The sequence below is a fragment of the Scyliorhinus canicula genome, chromosome 12, assembly GCF_902713615.1.
Source record: "Scyliorhinus canicula chromosome 12, sScyCan1.1, whole genome shotgun sequence".
NCBI lineage: Eukaryota > Metazoa > Chordata > Chondrichthyes > Carcharhiniformes > Scyliorhinidae > Scyliorhinus > Scyliorhinus canicula.
The window spans coordinates 134,852,577-134,879,732 of NC_052157.1; the positions used below are offsets into that span (position 1 = coordinate 134,852,577).

At 44.8% G+C, this 27,156-nt stretch overlaps 1 protein-coding gene across 2 annotated transcripts; it reads right to left on the reverse strand.

The window, feature by feature from the left end:
* Window positions 1–64: 64 nt before the first annotated feature.
* Window positions 65–22,275, reverse strand: LOC119974887 (protein PIMREG-like). 2 transcript variants are annotated; one of them, XM_038814222.1, is made up of 5 exons: window positions 21,973–22,275; window positions 16,983–17,278; window positions 12,677–12,772; window positions 2,092–2,137; window positions 1,205–1,391 (listed from the first exon to the last, which is right to left on the reverse strand). In XM_038814222.1, the coding sequence occupies exons 1-4, from the start codon at window positions 22,237–22,239 to the stop codon at window positions 2,107–2,109; spliced, it is 690 nt and encodes a 229-aa protein (XP_038670150.1). In that variant the 5' UTR covers window positions 22,240–22,275; the 3' UTR covers window positions 1,205–1,391; window positions 2,092–2,106. The 2 variants fall into 2 exon arrangements, with proteins under 2 accessions (XP_038670149.1, XP_038670150.1); XM_038814221.1 differs by lacking the exon at window positions 2,092–2,137 and having other exon boundaries at window positions 65–1,391.
* Window positions 22,276–27,156: the final 4,881 nt, after the last annotated feature.

Here is a 27,156-nt window from a genome sequence, read left to right on the forward strand (position 1 = left end):
TAAAAGCAAATTACTGCGGATGCTGGAATCTGAAACGAAAGAGCAAATGCTGGAAAATCTCAGCAAGTCTGGCAGCACCTGTAGGGAGAGAAAAGAGCTAACCCTACCCAAGGGGAGAACGTGCAGACTCTGCACAGACACTGACCCAAGCATGGGACCTAGAGCTATGAAGCAACTGTGCTACCCAACATGCAAACCTCCTCTACCCAAACCTCAAAAAGAAATTCCAAGCTGTTTTTCCCCCAAATGAAAAAATCTTAAGAAGTCTGTAATGTTGGAGGCAGAAAAATGTCCATTATTCCACTTAATGTTTGCACACTGGTTCGGTTATATTGAAATGAGCATTAGCTACCAAAATAAGCTTGGGAGTTGAAAAATGTCACTGCTCAGAATCCAAGTATTGCAAAAATTGAAGCCAATTATGAACATTAAATTCAGGGCCACAAATATACACTCACTTGAAGCACCATAATCGATCTACCCACCTATCCTCTGCACCCTATCAAACGGCATGGATAAAAATATAATTTGTGCACATTTAAGCAGCAAGCTAAAATACAGATAAATGCAGCATTTATATTTGGATGTTTAGTTAAAAGGAATTTGCCCCATAATTTTTGATCAATGGAAACTTGTCCTCAAAAATAAAAAATTCTAACCAATTGTGATTAAATGTATGCCTGAATGTTTTATCACATGACTTGCCCAAGCATTCCAGCCATTAGTCAGCCAACGCATCATTATTGTGACGCACTGCATAATAGGTTTTTGGAAAGGGGACTATGGGATGTGTAGAGTGCATCTTCCCCACCCACCCGTGCCCACACTTGTTGCTGGGACAGCAAGGAGCAGATATTTAACCTGCTGGGTCTGTCATCGTCCCTCACCAATCACCACCAGCAGCATCTTCTTTAAAACGTTTATGACCCAGGATGGAGTGAATCATTTTGATTCAGCTGGACTAATATTTTACCTCACAGTGGTGGGGAGAACGCAAACCAGCTTTACTCAAATACTTACCATACCTTCCACTCTTAATTCAATATACTTGCAGGTGAGAATGAAAATAGGGACCATCGTTATAAGATAGTCAGTCCATGCATACTGTAAAAAATGCTTAAAATAATAGAGCAAAAAAAAAAGCAGAATCAGTGAGGCAGAAATGTTTTTTCTTTTGGACAGCCTCTAGGCAGATTGTCTTCTTCACTCAGTTCAAGTCCTTTCCCCGCTCTGCGATGCTTGCCAAAGCCTCATCCGCCCAGCTGCCGACAGTGGAGCAAAGCCTTTTTGCTTTTCTTCTAACGGATGAAGTCAACAATTTTTGAGCCTGAATCTTCGACAGACGCATGTTTTCTGACATGATGTGATGGTAATTTTCAATCGCCTGCTGTCTGGAAAGGAGTAAATAAAGAAATACATGACTTGGGGAGGGGGTGGTGGAATTTAAGCACTTTGAAACAATGCAGCACAAAGCCTGGTAAAGTGGAGCATGGCACAATGGATCAACAGCAGCACATCTTGCGACTAGGGAACAGGTATTAGTAGTGTAGTGTGCAGCATGCAGATGTCGTAAGACACTTTAATATACTGTTGACGCCTGGGTCTGGAAGAGAAAGGTGCATCAAAGCCAAAAAATATATATATATTTAAAATAAATGGCCTGGGAGAACCAGATAATATTTAAAGAAAGACAGATCCATCAATATAGCTCAGCAAAATTGCAGCTTTTTAAAACGCTCCCATTTTATCAAAGGCAGCAGGAGGCAGAAGGCTTCTTCTTGCACACACACCTTCTGGTTAGAACAGCGCGCATTCCAAAGAAGAGACTGCAATTGTTAAAAAAGGGTTAAAAATCAAACACATAAAAAATATAAATTGTTTCAGTATTGCATATTACAAGTGGGATACTGAATCACTGGTGACACAGCAAGGGTTTGCCTCAAAATGGTCGTATGTTTTTAGGATTAAAAATGGATTTCGAAAAGGAAATTGTGAATGAGTTAGTTAATCAATAATGCTTTATATATCAAGAGCCATACTGCACCCTATTCAATATCCACACTGGCTTGCGACATGCAAACTTTACCTCACCTGCATTTTCTTCAGTCAGTCATCAATTAGAGAAAGAGTCAAGTCACTGACGATGAATAAAAAGATGGATAAATGAATTAGCAGCATGCATAACAGGGTTCATTTTTAAATTTTAAAACTGGATATGTCAGGGCCCACTAAGTGGAGAGTGGGGGATTTAGGTGTTCGCTTCAGAACCAATGCAGCTCTTCAACGGACACCAGTTATATACAGGAGTTCATTTCTGCTATTGTGAAAGGAACAGCTTCCATTATATTTGGTGGAGAATAACAACGGCACTAAACGGCTTTTCTCAATATACGTCTCGGGTTTACAGACCTGATGGAAGCTCACCATTTCTGCCATATGGCTAAAACAAAACAACTTAAAAAAAGGTTGCAGATGGGCTCAAGATGTCAGTATAGAAAAGAACAATTGCTCCCGAATTCAAGTTTCCTAACTCCAAAAACAAAGATTATACTGATCAGGAAGGACCGGAACGGGCTAGAAAAAGAGAATGCCGAGGTGGTGACGTTATAATGAAGGGATTCATTTAGAGCAGTTTCCATTTTCAGTAAGACCAAAATTAGGAGGCATGTTTATAGCATTGGAAGATAGTCAGCAATAAATTCAATAAGGAATTCAGGAGAAACTTCCTTCACCTGGGGTGGCTAGAAGGTAGGACCTGCTACCAGAAGTGATAGTGGAGGCGAAAAAGAAAGATGAAATTAAGTAGAAGCTAATTAAATACAAGGAAGGGAGATGGAGAGTGAGAGACTGACTTAAGAGGCTCAAGTAGAGCATAAATGCCCAAATTCACTTGTTACACATAACAGCCATTTTCTCTACTGTACATCTGTGCAACACTGTTGGTATGCTTTATCCATCTAATGGGATAGGCAGGTGAATATGGATGGCATCTGACATGTCTGCCAGTAATTGTTAACCCTTCAGCAAGAGTATAATTGTTAGACCTTACTCTGCAAACCCACACACAATAAGCATAACATTGAAAGTTTTGGCCCCATCATGGAAGACATTCTGTTTATGGCTTTTCCTACCCAGCACTGGCATTTCCAAGCAACCATCTCCCAGGTTTAATTTCATGTCATTCTTTTGGATCCTTCCAAAGATGCTCATCTCTGAGCGACACAAATCTCGGTCAAGGGAAAGCTCAGTTCCTTTAATGTGTGTCTGCATAACCCACTGCATATGAAATAAAATCACTGTGATGCAGCAACATGTGTTAACGTGAACGGGGCTATATACACGTACAAATGTAAACATGCCCACTGGGATCATACTGGAATGACACTTACGAATGACTGACTGAGCACAACAACCTGGAAACCTTGCAAATATAGCTCAGCAAAATTGCAGCTCTATTGGACTACCTGCAAATTATGAGCTGACTTTAAGGTTTTAAGATCAATTGAAATGAAGTGAGGAACAAAATGTCCTGCCATAATACGAGAGCAGAATTATACCCCGTAGAAGGGAAGCCTCAGAGTTACAACTTAAGGAACTCGAAAACATTCAAATTGTTTGCATGGGAGTGGGGGGGGGGGGGGGGGGGGGGGGGTTAAACAATCTATTTCCGGTTATTAAAAACTACCATAATAAAAAGCTCAAAACGGAGTTTCAGAGGAAACCAAATTTAGAAAAATGTTTAAAATTCTGTGCTTTCCCAGCACTTCAACAAGGAAACGTGAGGTACAATTACAGAAATTCCGACAAGTCATTTGATGATGATGATTTTGATTTCTCGGTTAAACGTGGGTGTGAAAAGATATTTCTTTCTCAATAGCTAAAATGTTGAAGTGACCACGGATAGTTGGATACAGTCGACATGACCAGAAACCCGTTGACTGCAAGTTAACCCCACCCCTCCTTAAACAGGCCACAGTTGAATGCTTCATAACGGCTCTACCCAATCCCAGCGGAAGTGCCTTCAAATATTCCAGGAATTAGCTTCAATTTTGAGATAATGCATGCTGTGTCTGCATTTAGCCTCAGGCAGTCCGAGGGCCTGTAACTAGCCTGTAACAATTCGCTCCCATTACTTACTTCCAGGCATGGAAAACAGCAGTTTGTCTGTTTCAAAGTTAAATACTGGGTAACTGCAGTGTTCGCTAATCCAATTGGTAGAGTTTGAATTCTAACATTTCTGGAATACATTCATTATGCCACAAAAATAAATTATTCCGTTTAACTTGCATATTTCTTAATTTGGGAATATGAAATTCAAACCAAACAGTAAAAAAAAAGATAGGCAAACAACATTTAAATAAAATGAGGAAAACAGGAAATACCTCAACCATCCAGTAACAACCATATATGGAAACTTCAAAATCGTAGTCAAGAGCAAACTCTGCCAAAACCAACCAAATAACTCCAGGTTTCAGCCACTGTATCGAATACCCTCCCCCACTATAAACTTACCAGCTGAAAGCAAACCAGAAGCAATGTACCAAACCCCTCTACTCAGAATCACCAAAGAGACATTGATTAATATTTCTGCGAGGGCCTACTCTTGCATCAACAGCCTGGTTAAATTTAAAACAAATGACCTGAATCACTTCAACTGTGCTCCGCCACCATTTCCTTTTCCCTCTGCTCATCACAAAACTGGTCTCAATGTACGTTCGCTTCCATTCAGCGCATGTGTCTATCTTGCCACTTTGCCCTCTTGTGCTGATAATGCTAACTGCCTAATTAATCTCCATGTGCAAGGTACACCAGATTACATTCTCAGCATACAGTAATCTTCTAAATTAAATTGTTTTTCCTTACATTCACTAAAATGATTTGTTGCTTTAAACATTACATTTGATCATATTGTATGCATTACAAACTATATATTTTGGTCTAGTCACTATTTTGGCACGATCAAAATCTAACAGCGCAAATTGTGGTATAAATGGGGCAGCACGGTAGCATTGTGGATAGCACAATTGCTTCACAGCTCCAGGGTCCCAGGTTCGATTCTGGCTTGGGTCACTCCCAGTGTGCGCGTGGGTTTTCTCCGGGTGCTCCGGTTTCCTCCCAGTCCGAAGATGTGCAGGGTAGGTGGATTGGCCATGATAAATTGCCCTTAGTGTCCAAAATTGCCCTTAGTGTTGGGCGGGGTTACTGGGTTATGGGGATAGGGTGGAGGTGTTGACCTTGGGTAGGGTGCTCTTTCAAAGAGCCAGTGCAGATTCGATGGGCCGAATGGCCTTCTTCTGCACTGTAAATTCTATGATAATCTATGAAATGGAAGTTTTTTTTCCCTGTCTAAAACACACCTATGTATATGTTTTTTTGAGCGACTGTGACCAATACCAGAGAGATCCGCTGGAAATTTACATCGAGGGCTGGATTCTCCGGGTCCCCAGCTACGAGTTTCTTGGTGGCACGTCGTTCTCTGGTGGCGGGATCCTCTACTGCCGCTTCTCAATGGAATTTCCTCATTGAAGCCACCCCACACCGTGAGGATACCCGCGGCAAGGATGCACTGCCTAAGGGAAAAAAAAATTCCAACGGCTGGAGAATTCCGGCCTATATTTTAAACAAGAACATCACGGGTTCAAACCCCACTCCAGAAACATCAGCATGCAACTCAATCTGGCAGACAAGCACCAACATTGTAGGTACAGTCACCAAACTGAGGTCCTTGTCTGACAAGTGGATATGAAGAGCCATTGAAATCTTCTGCTATTAAGTGAACTAACTCAACTAACATCGCTACCACAGATACAGATCACCTGATCGTTTTTATTATCAAAGCAAAGCCCCCCCCCCCAAACAGCTATATACTAACCGGCTGCCACATTTCCATAAATGGAAGTTTGCTCTTTCCACTCGAGCACCTCTTTCGCTGACCCATCTCCAATGTCCCTTCTTTCTCCAAAGGTTTTGAATACATGGGTCACCACAGGGAAGATGATGGCTCGGTGGTAATATCACTGGACGAGTAATCCAAAGGCCTAGGCTATTGCTCTGGTTCAAATCCCATTCCGGTAGCTGGCGGAATTAATTTAATTGTAAGCCATCCGACTTAACTGCCCTATGAATCGTTTTTCCAAACTGCTGCAAGAAACCAGATGGATTGGTAGGTCACCACCACCTTCTTAAGGGCAATTAGGGATGGGCAACAAATGCTGGCCTCACCAGCAATGCTCGCACAATGACAATGCTCATCTGTTGCCGAGAACCTTGTTCTCCCCAAATTAAACTATTCTAATGCTCTCCATCCTGTGTAAACTGGAGTTCATTCAGAATTCTGCTGCCTACATACCAGCTCATACAAAGACCCTTTCTCCCATCAAGCATGCACTTGCTGGCTTGGATTGGTCCTGGCCCAACAATACCTCATGTTCAAATCCTTCCATGGGCTCACTCATGCCCATTTCAGTGACCAATTCCAGTACTAGGGCCCTCCGAGAACTCCACCTTCTGAAATGATCCTCCAACTCTTGTGTATTCCCGATTTCCTTTCTTCCCCCTTTAGATAGCTTTCAGCTGTTTGGGCCCCAAACACTGGAATTTCCTCTCTGAACTATTTCTCCATCTTTGCTCCTTCAAGATGCTCCTTAAAATCTACCTCATGGCCCAAGTCAGTGGTCACTTATCTTGATACATCCTTTATGGAATGCAGTGTCAAAACAGCCCCTTTGTAAAAATGTCTTGGAATGCTTTATGACACAAAGATGGTTTATAAATGCAAGTTGTTGACGTGGCGTTATCATAGAATGTATAGTGCAGAAGAATGTACAGTGCAGAAGGAGGCCATTCGGACCATCGAGTCTGCACCGGCCCTTGGAAAGAGGACCCTACCCAAACCCATTCCTCCATCCTATCCCAATAACCCCACCCAACCTTTTTTGGACACTTAAGGTCAATTTAGCATGGCCAATCTACCTAACCTGCAGAGCTTTGGACTGTAGGAGGAAACCCGTGCACCCGGAAGAAACCCACGCAGGCACAGGGAAAACGTGCAGCTCTGTACAGACAGTGACCCAAGCCGGGAATTGAACCTGGGGCCCTGGAGCTGTGAAGCAACTGTGCTAACCAGTGCGCTACCGTACTGCCAATGTTATCTCAGAGCTCCACTTCATACTTTGGTTCTCTCAAGTTTTATATTCAACGAATCACAACTTCGTAACCAAGTATGCAATAAAAATCTACCAATAAAGACAAAAAATGAAAACTGAAACCCAATCAATGTTTCCTTTCAAATTTCAGCAAAATTAAGCTGAAAAGCTACCACTCAAAACATTGAAACCTGCCAATAGGACAGGTAAAAGGTTACCATGTGTGCAAAAATAGTAATTTGCAAAAAAAAACTTTCACCATAGCATATAGCATCCAACTCCCCTTGGACCCCATAGCATATAGCATCCAACTCCCCTTGGACCCCAAAGTTAAAGTTTCAGACCCACCCCTCAGTTCCTGACCTGGTATACCACATTACTGGCCTACAATAACCTGCTCCACCCCACTCCAATGCAGCCCCTTCGCTAATTTCCCATTACCGTATCAGTACAAATTGCCAGCTGAAAGCAATTTAAGTCACTACTCTGCAGACTAAATTATCATAATTGCACCAGAATTACAAAGATAAATTTCAGCCAAAAAGCGATAAATTAAACTGAACAGACGGGGAAACCAATAATTTATAAGGTGGCATCTGAAATAACTGAAAGGCAAGAGACAATTGCCCAAGCTGTATCTACACTAATTTTCACAATATATTGGATGGACAATACAATTGGCTACTCTGAGTAAGGGGAGACAGAGTAGGGAAAACAAATGACGGAAGGGCTGGCAGCACAGTAAATTAACATAATCCGGATCAAAAACTATTTTATACTTTGTTTTTTTTTAAATATACACAGAAGATAATCTACTTTAATTAAAGCAACCATATCCATGGCTGTCCTCCGTACTCTCTGTAGAATATCACTCTCCTCTCTCTCCCCCCCCCCCCCCCCCCCCCCCCCCCCCCATAGGAAGAAAACGTGCTGTGGAAACGCATAATGTCTTGATTCAAAGTATTCACCAGGATGGGGCAAGAATTGGAAAAAGGTGATGAACACCACACAAAAAATGAAAAATGGGGAGAAGTTTGTGAGGTGCTAAAGTAGTATTTTTCCAACATTTGCCAGAGGATAAAAGAAATCCAATTCCTGCGATTCATTTTTACGATTTGAATCACATGAAGAAAAGATTTTGCTATCAGAAACAGAAGCCCATTAGAGAGAGTTTTCATTTTATTAAATCACAGCAGCCAAGAGACAGGAAATTCAACTTCCGTTTTGGGTTGTACCCATGAGGCCCCTTTAGGGACTTTCACACTGACTCATACATTTAGAAATAGTTATCTCAAAGTTAAAAGAATAAACATTTTCAATATTTCTTTGAACCTGTGTTTGGATAGAGTGCGTGAAAAACACAATATACACTCTTCACAACCTGAGGAGCTCACTTAGCAAACAATGAAGTCCTTTTTAAAAATAAATGTGTGATCTCTGCTGCAACGTAGGAAACATGGCAGTCAATTTGCACAGAGAGCTCCCGCCAACAGCAACGTGATAATGACCAGATAATCAGTTTTTGTGATCTTAGTGGGGATAAACATTGGCTGGGACACCAGGGATAACTCCCTCGCTAGTCTTCAAAATAGTGCCAGAGAATGTTTTACGCCCACCTGGACAGCAGACACTCCCTCCATACTGTACAGGACTGTTAGCCTAGATTTTTGTGGTGAAGTTGGTGGAGCTCTGAATTAGAGTTGTGCGGACTCGAAACATTAACTCTCAGACGCTGCATCGACCGGACTCGTTTTTCCAGCACCTGCGGTATTTTGCTTTTATATTATGGAACCGATTAGCGTTTGAATCAGAGTTGGCCCTGTTTTGTACAGTTTCCTTGTTCTGTACAAACCCACAGGCTACAAAAAAAAAGTGGAGAAAGGCAGAAAAGGAAGCAAGATATTTACAAGATAACAGAAAGTGAAGGCAAGATTATTTTTGACACATCATTTAGAATACACCATCTGAAATCAGATTCCATAGCAACGTTCGAAAAGGAAAGATTTGCAGGGGGACGAAAAGCAGGATTAAACATAAACCACAGCTCAGTTGGAGGCATTCTCACCTTGGACACACAAGGGTCGGGGTTCAAATGCCTCTCCAGAATTGGAGTACAAAAGTCAAGGCTGACACTCCAGTGCAATATGGAGGGAATGCTGCACTGTCGGAGGTGTTTGTTATTCAGGAGAGACACTAAACCCAGGGCACATGTGCCTGCTGAGAATCTATTTTGAAAAAGAGCAAGGGAGATCTCGCTGGTATCCAGGCCAATCTTTATCCAGAAACAGATTAACTGATTACTACCACATTGTTACTTGGGGGTGTTTGCAGTGCATAATCAGCAGCTGCATTGTTTCCTATGTTACAAACATGACTATACTTGTGGGTGGATGTGGGGTTACAGTTGAAAAATAAGGGGGTCTCATACAAGGCAAAGATAAAGATCATTTTTGTTCTCTCAGAGGAGGACAAGTCTCTGGAACACTATTCCTCTCAAAAGGCAGTGAGAGCCAAGGAGGAGAACAGCTCCAACAACACTCAAGAAGCCCAACTCCACACAGTACAAAGCAGCCCTGCTTCCACAAACATTTCAAACACTCCACCGCTGATGAATAGTGGCGGCCGTGTGCACCATCTATAAGATGCACTACAGCAACTCACCAAGGCGCCTTAGGCAGCACCTTCCAAAATCATGACCGCTACCATCAGAAGGACAAGAGCAGCAGATACCTGGGCACGCCAGCACCTGGAGGAGCCCCTCCAAGTCACTCACCACCCCGATTTGGAAATATATCGGCCGTTCCTTCACTGTCGCTGGCGCAAAAGTCTGGAATTCCCTCCCTAACACCATTATGGGTGTACCTACACCTCAGGGAATGCAGTGATTGAAGAAAGCAGCTCACCACCACCTTCTGAAGGGCAACTAGGGATGGGCAATAAATGCTGACCTAACTAGCGATGCCCACATCCTATAAATGAATGTTTTTAAAAACTGGCCGTTCACACTGGTGGGATTCTCTGCTCCCATCCGTAGCACGGCCCCTTCCCATGGGATGGCTTCAATGGGAATTCCCCTCGACAGTGATAAAACCAGAAAATCCTGCATCCACCATGAGCAGTGCATCGCCTACCGCTGCTGAGAAACAGGTGGCTCGGAGACCAGCAAATCCTGGCCAGAGCCCTTGATCATTTTTCAGACAGCGGGAGATAGATTCTTGATTAACAAGAGGGCGAAAGGAGGGAGTGTTGAAGTTACAATCAGATCAGCCATGATCTTAATGAATGATGGAGCAGGCTCGAGGGGCCGAGTGGCCTACTCCTAGTTCGTCTGTTTGCACTTCAAAGTCATAGTGACTATAAATCACTTTGGAGAATGCCGACGAACATGGAAAATGCCACACAAAATCTTGCCTTTATTTATTTTCGCAGGTACGATGGGTCAGAAAAGCTCCTTCAGCCCAAGGTCCTTGCTAAATCATTAAAATGCATAATTATACACAACTCATATTTAAAAAAAAAACAACATTCAATAAAATGCCCTCTTCCGAATGAAGCTGTTTGGATTCAGTGCATGAGTCAATATGTACATGATGTTCAAGACAATTTCGATTCAAAGGACAATCGATAGAATAAGACTTGGTATATTACAAACACAATTCTTCTAGTCTTTAAATGCTTCACAACTTCAGCCTATCCCAGAATGATTTAATAGTACATTGGGCTTGTAACCTTGGAGATTGGAGAAAACTTGTTGCTGAAAGCCATCACAGAATGGATTCAGCTCAATTCAATTTCTATACTTCTGAAAAAAAGAATTGGTAAGTGAATGAAGCAGTTAGTGAAGGGGCAATGTCCTTGTATATCTCCTTTGTACCGAATGGTGAAGATAAATATTTTGTTTTGCAGACTAGGGCAGGTGTACCATAGCGATGACAGTTTAAATGCACAGGAGGAATGAGCATTCACTGCGCGCCTGCTGCTCCCCCTACTCCCTGTCACCCTGCTAGAGATCCACAAACTCAATACAGAGCAGGGATCTGGGAGATTCAGGACATCTGGCAAATGAATCCACTCCCTGAATCAGCAGAGGAAGCAGAGGCAAACATTGCCTTATAAATGTATCATAAGGGCAGCACGGTGGCCTAGTGGTTAGCATAACCGCCTCACGGCGCTGAGGTCCCAGGTTCGATCCCGGCTCTGGGTCACTGTCCGTGTGGAGTTTGCACGTTCTCCCCGTGTCTGCGTGGGTTTCGCCCCCACAACCCAAAAATGTGCAGAGTAGGTGGATTGGCCGCGCTAAATTGCCCCTTAATTGGAAAAAAAAATAATTGGCTAATCTAAATTTAAAAAAAAAAAAAAAATAAATGTATCATATTACACATGTGACAGAGGCCCATTGGAAAAAAAGTAAGAGAAAGTGTCATTCCCTTCTCCCAGACTCGAAATCTAACACAAGAGAACGCTTTATTCAGTCAAAGTTTTCATTCGGTTTGGAATGTGACCTCAGCCTGGAGGACACAATCTTCCGCTTCTGCTCATAGATTTTGAGCACAGTGGCCATGTAAAGAAAAGTTGACAACACAACTGCTGTGTCAGGTGTACACGTTGGATAGTTTGCACCCACGTCAACAATTTAAAAGGTCTGTTTAGTCACCAGAAATAAAATGACAATGGGAGTTGCTGATTGAAACAGAAAATGTTCTCCCACTGTCAGGAACACGCTAGGTATTATGAAGTTAACAAAGCTCCCAGGCCCTGAGGTTATAGTCTCTTGAAGTCTTGAAATTCGATTTACAATGGCAGCTGTCCAGGAAGAGGGATTATAGCCAGTGGAGTGAAAAATGCAAATCTCAAAAGAGAATGGAGCTAAGCTGCAGCTATTTCCTTTTGGCTCAGAAACTGAACTGAACACTTCCACCTTCTCGTCAAAGACTCGCTCATAGAGAGGACAAGATCAGGCAGGAGAGAAATAATTAATTTGCGAGTAGTGATGATTTTCAGAAGCCCCTTTATCCCACTTGACAGGAAGTCACTCCATTACCACGTCCAATGTACAATTCCGAAGGGCAGGATTCCGACCACCAGCCGCATGTTTCTCGGCTTGTCTCTGGCGGCGGGATCCTATCTTCCCGCTGCCCCTTGCCGCCACAAAACCCGTTGGCAGGGCTGCGCTGCCGGCGGGAAATGTGAATCGCATCGACCGGAGAATTGCGGCAAAACATCCGTGCCAATCTCTATCCCTCATTTTCAAAAGATTGCTGCACGATAAAAGTTCTAGGTTTTATTCAAATCACCTCCTACTGATTAATCATTGGCACTCAGTATCAACAGTTCAGGAGTTATCACATTTCAAATAATTTCGAAAGGAAAGGATAATTCAAATTCTCAATGTTAAATGCTATATTATTGCCCAAGCTCATCAAGTGGCCTGCTGGGTGGATGTATTTAATACACAAACTACTAGAGGCGAATGTGGAGAACCAGTTCCCAGTATGGATTGAAGAGTAATATTTACAGTAACCATGTAATACCTTTCCTCCTTGGTGATGGCTTCATCAAATACCTGGGACATGCGCTTTAACTGTCGAATTCCAAATGACACGGACTCCAGATCCCGGGCAAACTGCCTGTTAACAAACACAATGAATACTCAGGGTACAAGCCTCATCCAGATGGACATGTAGCAAAAAATTAAGAAGAGAATAATTTTCTACATCTAAAATTGCTGACCATGTATGAGCAGAGCATTAAGGGAATAAAAGATCGTAGTAAGGGATTAATTTATAGACAACCCACCCCCCACTCCCCAACAGATCGATTGCTGAAGGATGATTCACGTTCCCTGATGACATTATCTCCCTTCCCAGATTAACTGCAACAACCTTCAGAAAGATTTCAATGCAGGATGGAGAACTCCTGCTATAGGTCTGCTGGAATTCAGCCCATCGGCTTCAATCTCACAGCAGGAATGTGGATAGGGAGAACTGCACGGAGGAGCTTTCTCAGATGAAAGCATTTTCCGTTTGCTTACTTTAGGAGATTCAGACATTTACAAGGAAAAAGGCCGCAATATCGCCTCCTTTCACGATGACTCGACTCGGAAATGTCATGGTGCTGAAGGAGTCCATTCGGCCCATCGTGTCTGCACTGGCTCCCCAAATGTGCATTATGAATAGGTGTCATTCTCCTGCCTTTTCCCCATACCATAAGACCATAAGACATAGGAGCAGAATTAGGCCACTTCGGCCCATCGTGTCTGCTCCACCATTCAATCATGGCTGATATTTTCTCATCCCCTGCAAATGATTACTTGCCCTCTTGAATTCCTCGATTGAACCTGCCTCCACCACACAGTGCATTCCAGACCTGAACCACGCATTTCTCACATCACATTAGCTTCTTCTTAAAATCATCTGTGCCTTCTCATTCTTGATCCTTTGACAAGGGAGAACAGTTTCTCCCTCTCTATTCTATCCGGCCTCATGACTTTGAACTGCTCCATCAAATCTCCTCGTAACCTTCTTCCCTTCAAGGAGAACAGTCTCACCTTATCCAATCTATCCTCATGACTGGAGTCACCTCTCCTGAACTTTCTCCAATGCATTCCCATCCTTCCTAAAAAGTGTGGTGTCCAACATTGTACAAAACACTCCAGCTGAGATCGAAGCAGTGTCTTATACAAGTTCAGCATAACCTCCTCCGGAATGCGGCGACTAGGAGCTTTTCGCAGTAACTTCATTTGAAGCCTACTTGTGCCAATAAGCGATTTTCATTTCATTTCTATGCCACTATTAATAAAGCCTAGTTCTCTCGCCCGCTTCTTCTTTGTTCCAGCATACATGTACTAAAGCCACGTTAGCAGAGATCACAGCAGAGCTGTTGGGTTTACTGACCCACAGATCGTGCTGACCTCTGCACCTGGTGACCCCATGGCTGTTGTGAGAGGGGCCAGAGCTCGCAGCTGAAGGCATGTGGGTAAATCTTTCATCAGCGAAAACAGATCTTCACAACAGGGAACCACGGTTGGATCTGTTAAGCTGGGCAGCGTGATAGAAAACACATACTGGTAGCTCAAAGCTCACGAAAACTCATTCAGGAAAAAAAGATGCTAAAGGGAGTAGTCTTACATAATAATCAGTAGCACTGCACTGTGGCTATGCAGGCTATTTATTGGTTTTAAATACCACTGCAAGTGCCAGCTACCCCTAGTTGAAGGACGTTTTCTAGCTTCACTGAAGTCCTACACTCCTGATCTTTGGCTATCCAGTGGGGGTGGGCAAGTTGGAAGGCATCTTCATGGACTGCTCCACGGTCGGACAATCAGTCACAGGCCCAAATTAGACATGCCATTTGAGTTGTTCACTTTGGCTGCTCCCCTTCCTGCTGGGGCCACTGGAATGCATTGTAGATTTGTAAAATATCTCAACTCTTAGGGAGAGGTTTCTTTTGCTTTATTTAGAATTGTGGTGTTTATAGTTTGTGTCCCTTTAAATAAGATGGCATTTTTTGAGAGTTCAATTTTATTTTTTGTTAGGTGACACTCGGATACTCTGGCATTGTTCCAACTGGACAATCAGAAGGTTGGAGTGTTTTTTCAACCACCACCCAAAGCATTTCCCCAATCAGATAAGAACAGGTTAACAGTTCAGCTACCAGTCCTCAAGGACTAGCACCATTCTCGACCCGTGACTGGGAATTAACTTCAATGACAGAACGAGCGAAACTCTTAGCATTCACTCACGGACAGGCAAACACTGTTAAGCTGGCTGCCAAACAGTTGTGGGGGCATTCGGTGACCATTGCAACATCATCATGGCTTATTAATTTTTCCAGAATTTAATCCTAATGGTTAGGGATCTCAGCTTTCCAATGGATATGCCCAGACAACACTCCTTTGTGGAATTCCCGCCTGCTGTCATTCGAAGCTTACTCCAAGACAGAGTCAATGAACTCCTCGACTCTTTATGGGTGGGATTTTCCATCCCTTCGCACTGGCGGGATCTTCTGGGCCTGCCGAAGGTGACCTCCTGGGTCGGGGCAGCTGGCACGCAACACTATTGGCAGGACAAGAATATCCAATAGTGGGGGGGGGGGGGGGAAGAAACAAACCTCGGTCTCCAGGTTTGTCATGTAACAAAGGAAAGCTGATGAGACTGGTTATCCACAAGGGTGAGAGACCACCACCTACCTTCTATTGTATACCAATGTCCATTGATCACATTAATGAAACTGACTAGATAGAGGCCTGGGGTAAGTCTGCAGAATAATACTGACAAGCTAACATCGGCAGAGAAAGGATGTGCCACCTTTGCCTGTTAAGAAACAAAGTATTTTAAAGGCCTCCCAGCCAGAATCCAAAGTTCAAAGTTTGCCTGTAAAGAAATTGAACCCAATGATGAAACAGCCACAAGTGCTCGATTTCAGAACATTTTTCTAATTGAAAGAATCCCGCAGTAATACTGACGCCCAACCCAGTAACTTCACATTGCTGGGAACTACAGTTCAAGCTTCCTTCTTCAATTGGACTCAAAGATTCTGAACTGTTAATTCTTCTTTTTGTGTAATACTCATACGAGTGCATTATCTTCTTTAATTGTATCTTTCTAAAACGTTAGTGTGAGACTGATCTTTTGGGGTAGTGTGTGAATAAATAATCCTCTTAAACCCACAAAAGTCTGCTGTTGATTTAAGTTGATCACATACTAACAGGAGTTTAGAAATACATGCATCTATCTTTTCAAAAACAAACCACAAAAAGCAGACTGATTAAGGACAGGAGGGAAGAGAATTGAGATTTCAGTTTCGCTCATCTCTCCTGTCCTTATCAGCCCCCAACTTGTACTGATATTGAAATGGTCATTCTCCATCCATCCATTTTCATTGAGGAACAGTGAGCGAAGCACTGCCGTCGATATGATCAGCAGGAGATACAAGTGACCTGCTTGCTCACAGCACCCCTGCACACCAGTGTAGAACTCTAAATGCTGACCACCCACAGACTCCAAGACAGCCAGTTAAAAGTTCTCTTGCCCGCTGCTTCTTTGTTCCAGAGCCTGTGTACTAAAACCACATGCATCTATGTCCAGTTAGAGATCACAGCAAAGGCTGCTGGTGGGATTACTGAACCACATGTTGTGCTCACCTCGGCACCTGGTCTCCTTGGCTGGTGTGAGAGGGGTCAGCACTAACGGCTGGAAGAATGTGGCTAAAGCTTTCATCTGCAAAAGCAGATCTTCACAACAGGGAACCACTGTTGGAGCTGTTAAAACTGGGCAGCTTGATAGAAAACACATACTGGCAGCCCAGTGCTCATGAAAATTCGCTCAGGTAATCATGAAGTGAACAAGGATAAGGAGCTCTCCTGCAATTAGAAGAGCGGACTAACCCAAACCAAATCATACAACTTCCTAATTTAATATTGCACATGTTTGACTCCTTGACTAATGTAGAATGTGTATTCCTCTAGGCTGCACGAAACAATTCAAAATTGATTTACACCAGCATTACCACAAATTTAAATATGAAGCACGCCCTTGTCCTCCTGCATGTCAACCCACCTGATAAATTTCTCATATTAAACCAAATTGGCAAGCTTTAGAAACCCATATCCTTTAGATCCACAAATCTTGATTATCTACGAACCCTGTAATGCGAACGTAAAAACCAATATAATTCTTCCGCCAACTGGTTTCCAAAACCCAATTGTAGCACAGCCAAAGCATCAATGCTCAAAATTATTTCGCCTTCTACATCCCCCCCCCCCCCCCCCCCCCCATTATCAGCCCCAGACACAATGGGCCTTGGCCAAACTGCTTTGAAGTTGCAAAGTTTCTGTACCTCCTCCTACTAGTTCCTGTTGTGGGTGAGGCATAGGGGCTCTTCAATGCAGCAGACCTAATCGATCTTCTTAGAGGAAGCCCATCCTTGCCAAACAGGCGAGAAGCTTCCCTCTCCTCGGGAGTGTGACTCACACTCGACGTGCTGCTGCGGTTCCTTCCCTCTCTGCTACGAGGGGTTCTTGGTGGAGTGCTTTTCTTCGATGCTGAACCACTCCTGTATCTCCGACGAGCTTGCGGCTTTGAAGGAGTGACAACCAGACAGTCGCTGCGACTTTGTCGCCTCTTCTGGAGTTTCTACGGGGCCAGGGGAAGAAAAGAGACATCAGTCAGAATGATCAATGATGTTACGGAGTAGGTTTAATAAAACAGTACAAATACAAAAAAAAACCCTGCCCCCTTCTTCCCCAAGCCAATAGGCTGTTGCGGGCCATGGATCTTCATCTGCTGGTGCTCTCAATTCCCTCACATTTGATCAGTTAAAGGTTTAATTGGTAAATTTATATGACCTGTATTATTACCCATTAGTTAGTAACGGCTTCACCATAGACACAAAACAGAAAGAGGCCATTCAGCCTGTCGAGTTCATGCCAGCTGTCTGCTAGACCATTTCAGCTAGTACCACTCCTCAATTTTGTCCTGCAGGCCTGCATATGTTTCCCCATTGGGTGCTGAACCAATTCCATTTTGAAAGCCAAGATTGAATCTCAAAACAAAAACTTAACCTAGTTTAGTTACCCTCGTGTTGTCTCCGCTTCTTTTTCCAATCACTTCAGGCGTACGTCTTCTGGCTCTCGACCCTTCTGCCAACGGGAACAGTTTCTCTCTATCTGGATTCCATATGATTTTGAACACCTCTATCAAATCACTTTTCAAACTTCTCTTCTCAAATAGAAGACCTCAGCCCTGGAAACATTGTAAATCTTTTCTGCACACCATGTGTGAATTTCACAAATGGCTGTGAGGTCAATCAATCAAACAAAAACTAAACCTGAACTAATAAGCCAGTTGTATGCAGTAGAAACTATAAATTACACTTTAAATCCATAGAACCCAAGGAATCTCTGCAGTGCCAATGGAGACCATTTGGCCCATCGGGTCACTGCCCTGTCTCTGAAAGAGCACTCTATCTAGGTCAGGGGTGGGCAAACTTTTCCGTGCAAGGGCCACATTCAGAAATTCACAATTTTAAAGGGCCGCATAGTATATTAAGTAAAATAATTACTTCACCCGGTTATGATTCTGGGCGCCTCATATAGGACATAGAACAGTACAGCACAGAACAGGCCCTTCGGCCCTCGACGTTGTGCCGAGCAATGATCACCCTACTCAAGTCAACGTATCCACCCTATACCAGTAAGTAACCCAACAGCCCCCCCCCCATTAACCTTAAAAAAAATAATAAAAATTAAAAAAAAAAGAATTTAAAAAAAAAAGATTTTTTTTTTAATGACTTGGTGGGCCGCATAAAGACCTTTGGCGGGCCGCATGCAGCCGTAGTTTGCCCACCCCTGATCTAGGTCCACTCCCTGCCCTATCTCCATAACCCCACACATTGATCATGGCTAATCCATCTAACCTGCACATCTTTGGGCTGTGGGAGGAAACCCACACAGACATAGGGAGAACGTACACGTGAAAACTCCACAGACACCCAAGGCTGAAATCAAACCCGGTCCCTGGTGCTGTGAGGCAGCAATGCTAATCACTGTTCCACCGTGCTGCCCCGTGAACAATATGAACAAGGAGCAGGCCATTCAGCCCTTCGATCCTACTTCACCATTTAATAAAATCGTGGCTGATCTGATAGTAGCCTCAAATCTGCATACCACCTACCCCATATAACCCCCTTGTTTCCCAAGAATCTATCCACCTCTGCGTGAAAAGTAAGGTAAAGAGTTCCAAAGATTCACAACCCTCAGGAAAAAAAAACCCACCGAATCTCTATTTTAAATAGACAACCCCTTATTCTGAAACACTGACCCTAGTTCTAGATTCTTCCAGAAGAGTAAACATCCTTGCTGCATCAACCCGGTCAGGACCCCTCAGGATCGACTAATACAGCCAAGGTAAATCACAGACTTCCTGGGCAGTGCTCTTAACACGTATGTAGCAGCAATCTCAAAGTCTCCCACAACTCTATCCAGACTTCCATCAACCTTCATCAAACAAGATCCAATCTTCAAATAGCCTCCGACATTCACTTTATTCAATTCAAGGTCTACAAGTATGATTTATCAGCAATAATGCACACTTAATTAGCTCATCACAGTCCTTACAGAGCTTGCCAGGAGTCCTCTTCATCCAACCGCCCAATGGTACCCTTGATATATGGTAAGGCTGGCTCTGGTAAATATAAACACCCAGCTCTTCAGCAGGCTTGCAAGGCTCACAGGTTTGTAGGTTTCAGTGCTTTCAACTGGCTCACACACCCAGCTTCGCCATGAGCCCGTGTGTCTATTCTGACACCAGAGGCTGAAATCGGATTTCTCAATTAGCTTCCGTTTGCCTACCAGAGGCTCACATCTCAGAAGTCAGATGTCACAGCCATAAAACCGAATTAAGAAATCCCTCCCAGAAATCCAGCCATAGACTCCATTTCAGCTAGGGGTAGACAAATAAAACCCAAAACTATTTAAATCACACTCCAAAAACCCAACCAGTTAAATATGATTTGCCTATGACAAACCTGTTGCCTTGCCTGCAATAATCCACATTTGTACTTTATGGTTTCTAAGATATTTCCCAGTACCATGGTTAAATTTACTGGCCTATCTGTGAAATCATATCACTGCAACCTTAATACAGCAAGATGATAAAACACACATCTTTCAAAGATAATTAATTGCATATCTAGGCAGAATGAAAACCATGTGGAATGAGACTAATAGGTAAGGAAAGATTGACTCCGTTCTCCTAAACTCTGGATCATGCTCTGCTCCACTAAGTACATTCGCTTCAGTAGAGGTTAACCCATGGCATTTTGCTTACACTCAGCTGCTCCAAAGGAAACCACTCAAATGACCAAATCTAATCTCCAGTGATTCAACCCCTCTCCAACCAGCAAATCATCAGCGTCCAGCTGATGAAAATCAGTGAAATGTTGCCAATGCTCCGATTGCAGAGTCACAGCACTTGCCAAACGAGTTCTTCCACCCTTGAAATGATTGTTTCAATTCGATTTTAAGAGAAAATAGTGAATGAGACAGCTCCCATCATTTGTGTATCTAAATACATCTCTTATTCTGAGCAGATTCATTATTTTAGATATTTAAAAATGCCCTGCCCCTGGCACATCCAACAGGAATTCTTATGCACAGCCCGTAACCACCCCCCACATGTCAATTTAAGCACTCAAAAATAAATTCTGACAGTGAGGGAACCAATACACAACCACTCGCCTGTCAGCTAAAGTGGTTTGGGGAGTTCACTGAGTTTTCATCCTAAAATTACATTGAAGCTCTTCAGAGACAATAAACTGTCTTTAAAGTAGATGTTGGTGTGATGTAGGAAATTAAGCAAGGAATCCAGACGCAACAAGCTCCAACAACAAATCTGGCATTAATCCACATATTAGGAATATTAGAGGTACAATGACTGAAGGCTCGGTCAAAGAGATAGGTTTTCAGGATCATCACAAAAAGGGAGACCAAGGTAGAGAGCGAGATAGTGGAGCAAGAAGGTTTAGGGAGCTTTGGACCTTACTAGCTGAAGACACAGACACCAATCGTGGAGTGGTTAAGATCAAGGATGGTGAACAGACCACAATTAGCAGAATCATATCTTAAATTAGCTTTGACAAAGTCATCCAGACTCAAAATGTTAGCTCTCTTCTCTCTCCACAGATGCTGCCAGACCTGCTGAGATTGTACAGTATTTCCTGCGTTCATTTCAGATGCCAGCATCCATGGTAACTTGCTTTTATTTTAAATGGTTGTGGGGCTGAAGGAGGTTAGGGAGATAAGGGGAAGCCATGAAGTGATTTGAAAACAAACAATAAGTCTTACAACACCAGGTTCAAGTCCAACATGTTTGTTTCAAACACTAGCTTTTGGAGCACTGCTCCTTCCTCGGACTCTTACTGTGCTCATACCAGTCCAACGGCGGCATCTCCACATCATGGAAAACAAACACAGCTGCGATTATCAAAATAGAGGGGGTTGCTTAACCTCGATCGACATGTTCACGGGTGAACAGAACTCAGGACCAGCAAAGACATGGGGCAGGGTTTTGGATGACCTCAAGTTTCTAGAGGTGGTAAAATAATGGCCAAATAATCTGTTTGTGATGTTGGTTGAAGGATAAATATTGACCACGGAATGAGAGAGAATTCAGCAAAACCAATGTCTGCAGAACAGGGAAAATCTCCTCATTGGATGTAGCCAATTGCCACATCAGCTCATTGTATGTTAAACCAGTGGGTTGCATGTTTATGGGAGAGTTCCTCCGAGTGTGCAGTGAGCCAGATCAGTTCATTGCATGGTAAAGCAATGGTTGCATATTTATGGGAGAGTTACTCTGCGAGTGTGCAGTGAGCCAGATCAGCGGGAGAGTTATTCTGGGAGTGCAGTGAGCCAGATCAGTTCATTGCATGGTAAAGCAATGGTTGCATATTTATGGGAGAGTTACTCTGCGAGTGTGCAGTGAGCCAGATCAGTTCATTGCATGGTAAAGCAATGGTTGCATATTTATGGGAGAGTTACTCTGCGAGTGTGCAGTGAGCCAGATCAGCGGGAGAGTTACTCTGAGAGTGCAATTGGAAAACAAAGGCCAGGGGCACTCATTCCCTTTTACATTCCTTCTATCTGTGGGAAACACTTGCCTTAGGCACTGAACTGCGAGCGATACGATTGTTTTGATGCTATTCTACCGAGCCCAAATCCGGCGCCCATAATCTTTTCTTTCATCAGTTTTTACATGATGAATCCTGGACGAATTTAAACCTGAAACAAAGGGATTGACGAGCAGCCCCCAGCCCGGCTCCGCTTTACCTGCGAGACGCTGCCCCATGTGTTCCTCGCAGTCCGACCCAGGCTCTGCAAGGCGCTGGGCTTGTTGCTGAGCGCCTCCAGGCTCTCCCAGCTGGGAGTGTGGTCGATGTTGAAATCCACCTGCCTGAGGGGCAGTCTCCTCCGGAGGGACATGCGGAGGGTGTTGAGGGAGCTGGAGGAGGGCATCCTCCTGAACTGATCGGCTGCCGGGCTATCGCCCTCCTCCTGCAGGATGCGGTGCGGTCTTCTCCAGCCTGTCATCTCCATCGCTCCTGCTGCCGAATCGCCCCCCCCCCAAACCACTTTCCCTCTTTTAGTCTTTTTGAATCTGGCGCAACTTTGTAGCCGGGCGGGGTTCCCGCCAGCTGATTGGTGAAACTGACACGATGACGTGCTCTGCCTCGCACTGATTGGCTAGCGCTTCCGTCAACCCCCTAGCTGGGGGATGATCTCCCGACGCCTGGAGGCCACAAGACTGTAACAGAGTTCACATTCCCAGCAACATTTCTGAATGGGGGCTGGGGAGGAAACGACCTTTTCATTCTTGTGAAGTCAGCGCCCTCTGGTGATAATGATGCGATGGTCTCAGACTCTCAACAAAATAAGTCCCTAAAAGCAACTCCTTGGTATACACAGAAGATACAAGCAAATTACTGCGGGTGCTGGAATCGCAAACAGAAAGTGCTGGACAATCTCAGCAGCTGTGGCAGTATTTGTGGAGAGAGAAGGGGGGCTCGCGTTTCGAGTCTGGATGACTCTTTGTCAAAGCCTTGCGGTCACCCCGAGAGCTGCACAATTTGAGGGGCGGGGAGGCAAAGATCTCATTGAGATCCCTACGGTGCAGAAGGAGGCCTTTTGGCTCATCGAATCGACGCCAACCTTCCAAAAGAGCACCCAACATGGGCCAACTCCCCCATCTAACCTGCACATTTTGAGATACTGAAAGGGGAAATTTATCATGGCCATTCCACCTAACCTGATTTGATTTATTGTCACATGTACTGAAGCATAGTGAAAAGTATTTTTCTGTGGCCGAGGGAACGTGCACAGTTCGTACATAGTAGACAAAAAGAATAATCAACAGAGAACATTGACAAATGGTACATCGACAAACAGTGATTGGTTATAGTGCGGAACAAGGGGCCAAACAAAGCAAATACATGAGCAAGAGCAACATAGGGTGTCGTGAATAGTGTTCTTACAGGGAACAGATCAATCCAAGTGGGAGTCATTGAGGAGTCTTGTAGCTGTGAGGAAGAAGCTGTTCCTATGTCTGGATGTGAGGGTCTTCAGACTTCTGTACCTTCTGCCTGACGGAAGGGTCTGGAAGAAGGCAATGCCTGGGTGGGAGGGGTCTCTGATAATGTTGTCTGCCTTCCAGAGGCAGCGAGAGGTATATACAGAATCAATGTGGGGGTGGCAAGCTTGTGTGATGCGTTGGGCTGAGTTCACCACACTCTGCAGTTTCTTGCAATCTTGGACCAAGAAGTTGCCATACCAGGGTGTGATGCAGCCGGATAGGATGCTCTCTATCGCACAGCTGCAGAGGTTTGTGAGAGTCGATGCAGACATGCCAAATTTCTTTAGCTTCCTTTGGAAGTAGAGATGTGTTGGGCTTTCTTGACTGTTGCATCAACATGAGAGGACTAGGACAGACTGATGGTGATTGATGGAACCATCAACTCACCAGACACGTGTTTCCGATGTGAATTTAGTGTTTAATTGACTTACTTCAGAGCCAGCCCGTTACCCATTGATGAACTCGAAGTGACCCAGGCTGACTCTGGACACGGATACTTATACAGCTGCACTAGGGGGAGGAGTCGTGGGCGGAACCAAGGGTGGAGCCCAGTACAAGTTCCTAAGTGCTCCCAGCACTACTCCCCTTAGTGGTAGGATGGTGCTACTGCACTTACAATAACAGTGTGAATTAGTATATATACATATATATATTACATTCACCACAGTGACCCTCAGGAACTTAAAGCTATCGACCATCTCCACTTCGGAGCAATTGATGCAGACGAGGGTGTGTGCTGTGCTACGCTTCCTGAAGTCGATGATCAGTTCCTTGGTCTTTCCGACATTTAGAGAGAGGTTGTTTTCGGTGCACCATGCAACCAAGTGGTTTATCTCCCTCCTGTAGTCTGATTCATCATTGTTTAAGATACAGCCCACCAGTCGTATCATCCACAAACTTCTTGAGTTGGAGTTAAATCTTGCAACACAGTCATGTGTGTATAGGGAGTATAGTAGAGGACTGAGCACATATCCTTGCGGGGTGCCGGTGTTGAGAATTATTGTGGAGGAGGTGCTGTTCCCTATCCTGACAGATTGCGGTCTGTTGGTGAGGAAGTCAAGGATCCAGCTGCACAGGGAGGGGTCAAGTCCAAGATGCAGAGTTTGGTTATTAGTCTTGTCAGGATAATGGTGTTGAAGACGGAGCCGTAGTCGATGAACAGCAGTCTTACATAGGTGTCCTTGTTGTCGGGGTGTTTGAGTGTTGATTGTAGAGCCAGGGAGATAGCATCTGCTGTGGACCGATTGCGGTCATAGGCAAACTGCAGTGGATCAAACCCATCTGGGAGGCTGGCAGTGATCCATCTCATGACTAGCCGCTCGAAGCATTTCATGATAACAGATGTCAGGGTCATCGGTCGGTAGTCGTTGAGGGAGGCTCCCTTGACTTCTTTGGTACTGGTATTATGGTGGTCTTCTTGAAGAAGCTGAGGACCTCAGAGCAGAGGAGTGAGGTGTTGAAGATATCTGTGCGGCTGGTCTGTGCAGCCACTGAGTGCTCGCCCAGGGACTCCGTTGGGGCCCACCGCTTTCCGCGGATTCACTTTCAAGAAGGCAGCTCTTACCTCTGAGGATGCAATAGTGGGTATGGATGTGTCCAGGGCTGTTGGGGCGGGTGGCACTGATGCATTGGCTGACTGCTCAAAGCGGGCATAGAACTTGCACATCTTTGGACTGTAGGAGGAAACTGGAGGGCCCAGAAGAAACCCACGCAGACACGGGAAGAATGTGCAAACTCCAGAAAGACAGTCACCCAAGGTCGGAATTGAACCCGCGTCCATGGCTCTGTGAGGCAGCAGTGCTAACCACTGTGGCACCGTGCCACCCTGATTCATGCAACTTCCTAAGCAAACAAACAGGCTCCAGCAGTGATAATGAATGGTCCAGATCTACGAATGTGCGTCCATATATACTGGCCTACATGTCAATTTCCACATTGCACTTGTCAAATCACTCCATTGTAATGATTATTGATTATGTAACTTGCGCTTAAAATCATCTTGTAACCGCTGCAGGAACACACGGTACTACAATATGTGAGCCAAATGACACATCATGATGTTTATTTCTTCTTGTACATATCCTGTGAAAAGTGGAGAACAATCTAATTATAAAGGCAGAATGTTTGTTCATTTAAAGAACAATATTCATTTTTGAAAATTAATTGTGGGGCTGGGTGTTTGGAGGCATAAGGCTGAAGGTTCTCCAAGGTGCCCAATTATCTTGCAGGGATACAGGTAGGTATTTCAACATCTGAAATGAAAATTTGAATGAAAATCGCTTATTGTCACAAGTAGGCTTCAATGAAGTTACTGTGAAAAGCCCCTAGTTGCCACATTCCGGCGCCTGTCCGGGGAGGCTGGTACGGGATCTCGTTAAAAGAAACATAAGAACATAGGCCTTTGCAGCAGGAGTAGCACATTCGGCCCTTCGAGCCTGCTCCACCACTTGATAAGATCATGCTGATCTGGTTGTGGCCTCAATTCCACTTTCCCAGCTGACATCACCTCTCCCTCCCACCCCTCCATCCATATCCCTTGACGGACTTGTCTATTAAAAATCTATCTAACGCTGCCTTGAATAAATGCAATGAACCAGTCTCCTCTGCTTTCTGTGGAAGAGAATTCCACCAACAATTCCGACTACATTTCCCTTCTCTGCCCGCTTTAATGACTCCCTGTACCATGGTGCTGTGGTCAGTTTGCTCATCCTTCCGGCAGTTTCCGATCCTGTCCACACATGGAGCAAGAATCTTGGGTGGTATTCTCCCCCCCTCACGCCGGGTGGGAGAATCGCCGGGGCACCGCGCGAATCATGCCCTGCCACTACAAATTCCACACGCGACTCTCCCATCCCCCAAAAACCAGCGGCGTGCGAATCGCGCCGGGCCGCTCGGAGAATTGCCGCAAATGGCGAGCACCGTTCTCCGGCCCGGATGGGCCGAGCGGCAGCTCCGACACAACAGGTTCCTGCCGGCGCGTCCTCCCCTGGGAGGGTGGGGGGGGCCTGTGGGGGGGCTCCTTCACCGGGGGAGCCTCCAAAGGGTCTGGCCCGCGATCGGGGCCCACCGATCGGCGGGGCGGCCTCTCCCCCTCCCTGGGCCTACCTCCTTCTGCGGCCGGCCCCAGAACACTGGTGCCATGTTGGTGAGGGGCCGGCGCACGTAAGAAGTTCCCCACACATGCGCAGGAAGGCGCGGCCCAACTATATGCGCGGGTTGGCATGGCGCCCAATTGGCGCCTCAATGGGACGCTGAGCTGGTGGGCCAGAATAGGTCGTGCCCGGGATCTGTTGTGAAACGCAACACCGTTCACAATGGCGCGGGCACTTAGTCCCGGGAGTGGCGAATACCGCCCCTTGAACCTGTTGGACAAGGTCAAGGGTTGAGACCTCCTGTATCATAGTGCGTTTTGTTTTCCAGCCGGCGTTGCAGGAAAGCTTCATGCATGTTTGTTGCATTTTAGGCTGGAGCAAAGCCTTAGCGGTAGGAATCATGTTCCTGGTACACCTGGGAAAGAGTCGTTGCGCTGATGAGGGCAGGCTCTGTCTTGGTAGATTACACAGGCCAAGGAATGCTGCATAGTAGTCTGTGTAAACCCCGTGCGCATTTCTCAAGAAGATGCTAAGCTGAATGAGCCGCCCATTCTGCCAATATTTGACTGTGGATATCCCTAGGGGGCTGCTCATAACATGCTCAAAGTCCCATGTGCATGCAAAGTTGCAAAATTCTGTGGAGACGAATTGACAAGTGTGGTCAGTCATGAGTAGGATGCTGTGTGTGTCTGAAGCTTAATGGTGAGTGTTTTACTCATCATTTTTGGCAGGTCGTCAAGTTCAAACCACCTGGAATATGAATCAACTAACACTAAATGTTGTTTACCATTC

What these genes read in the sequence shown, in the direction of transcription:
- LOC119974887 (XM_038814221.1), bottom strand. Translation starts at nt 22,239, where the DNA reads ATGGAGATGACAGGCTGGAGAAGACCGCACCGCATCCTGCAGGAGGAG. An exon ending in ACAGGAACTAGTAGGAGGAG is followed by an intron (nt 12,773 to 16,982) that starts GTACAGAAACTT and finishes GTTTGTTAACAG; the next exon opens with GCAGTTTGCCCGGGATCTGG. An exon ending in GCCATCACCAAGGAGGAAAG is followed by an intron (nt 1,392 to 12,676) that starts GTATTACATGGT and finishes ACTCCTTTCCAG; the next exon opens with ACAGCAGGCGATTGAAAATT.